Source organism: Arachis ipaensis, chromosome B04 (assembly GCF_000816755.2).
Source record: "Arachis ipaensis cultivar K30076 chromosome B04, Araip1.1, whole genome shotgun sequence".
Taxonomy (NCBI): Eukaryota; Viridiplantae; Streptophyta; class Magnoliopsida; order Fabales; family Fabaceae; genus Arachis; species Arachis ipaensis.
In genome coordinates this window covers 122,805,610-122,806,649 of record NC_029788.2, presented here as the reverse complement: position 1 = coordinate 122,806,649, position 1,040 = coordinate 122,805,610, and the positions used below count along the sequence as shown (strand labels likewise).

The 1,040-nt window shown below is 32.9% G+C and overlaps 1 protein-coding gene across 1 annotated transcript in view; it reads left to right on the top strand.

Annotated features, from left to right (window-relative positions):
- Nucleotides 1-888, top strand: part of LOC107637158 — a 1,580-nt gene extending 692 nt beyond the window's left edge. Inside the window, exons 2-3 of the mRNA XM_016340601.2 lie at nt 179-316; nt 404-888. Of these exons, the coding sequence (XP_016196087.1) occupies nt 179-316; nt 404-709 (444 nt within the window). The 3' untranslated portion in view covers nt 710-888. The remainder of the gene's footprint in view (nt 1-178; nt 317-403) is intronic.

Sequence of the window (1,040 nt, the reverse complement as noted above, 5' to 3'; positions counted from 1 at the left end):
GCCGAAAGTTTGAATTTCAACTTTTATTAACCTATAAAAAAAGAAAGAAGACCTATATATCCAAGATTTACAGTGCGTAGTTTAATTTTCTTTATATAATAAGGTTATGACATATAGCAATATTGGTTGATTTATTTATATATTTTGAGTATTACCAAATGATGGTGTTAAACTTTAGGTACCACCCCATAATAATAAGGCAGAAGGCACAGCACCTGGTACTGATGGCATGACGAGGCAAGAAACAACTGAAACTGTTTTTAACAGCATGAATGATACTACCCAGCAAGACAAGTCTTATTCCACAGCTGAACATGTAATTACCTTTTAACTTCAATTTTATCACATTTCATATATATTCATACAATATATTACTAAATTATTTTTGTGGAGAAAATGACAGGTGGCACACAGGGCAGTAGACAAGGCAGGAGAAATGGCAAATCAAGTGTCACAAACAGCACAAAACATAAGTGAGAAAGCAAAACAAACAATGCAAGAAGCATGGGACACAACAAAGAGCACAGCCAATAGGGCAGCAGCACATACCATCACTGATAAGGCAAAGCAAACCATGCAAGATGCTTGGGCATCTACCCGCAACTCTGCTAATAGGGCTGCTGATTCTGTTCTTGAAAAGGCTCAAGATTCTGCTGATGCTGTCAAGGAAAATGCTGAGGCTATAAGGAGGAACATCAAGAAGAACTAACTCATTTTATATACCCATCTATCTATACACATGCTAGTGGCATTTTGCTATTTAGACAACCTTTTCTTTTTCATTTTCTTATTTTTTCTTGGCACCAATTGTGAGAAGATTAGATGTGTCTTCCCTGTGCCTTTGATTTGAAACAATTAAAAAATGTCATTGTTTCAATCACCAATAAATATTTGGATTTTTTTTAGGGGTTTTGCTAACTTGTGTTTTTAGTTTTTAATGCATTAAATACATTAAAAATATTAAAAACAATTATTATTATATTTTTAAAATGTACCCTTATAAGACAAATTAGTTAAATTTTACTTTTAATTCATTAACC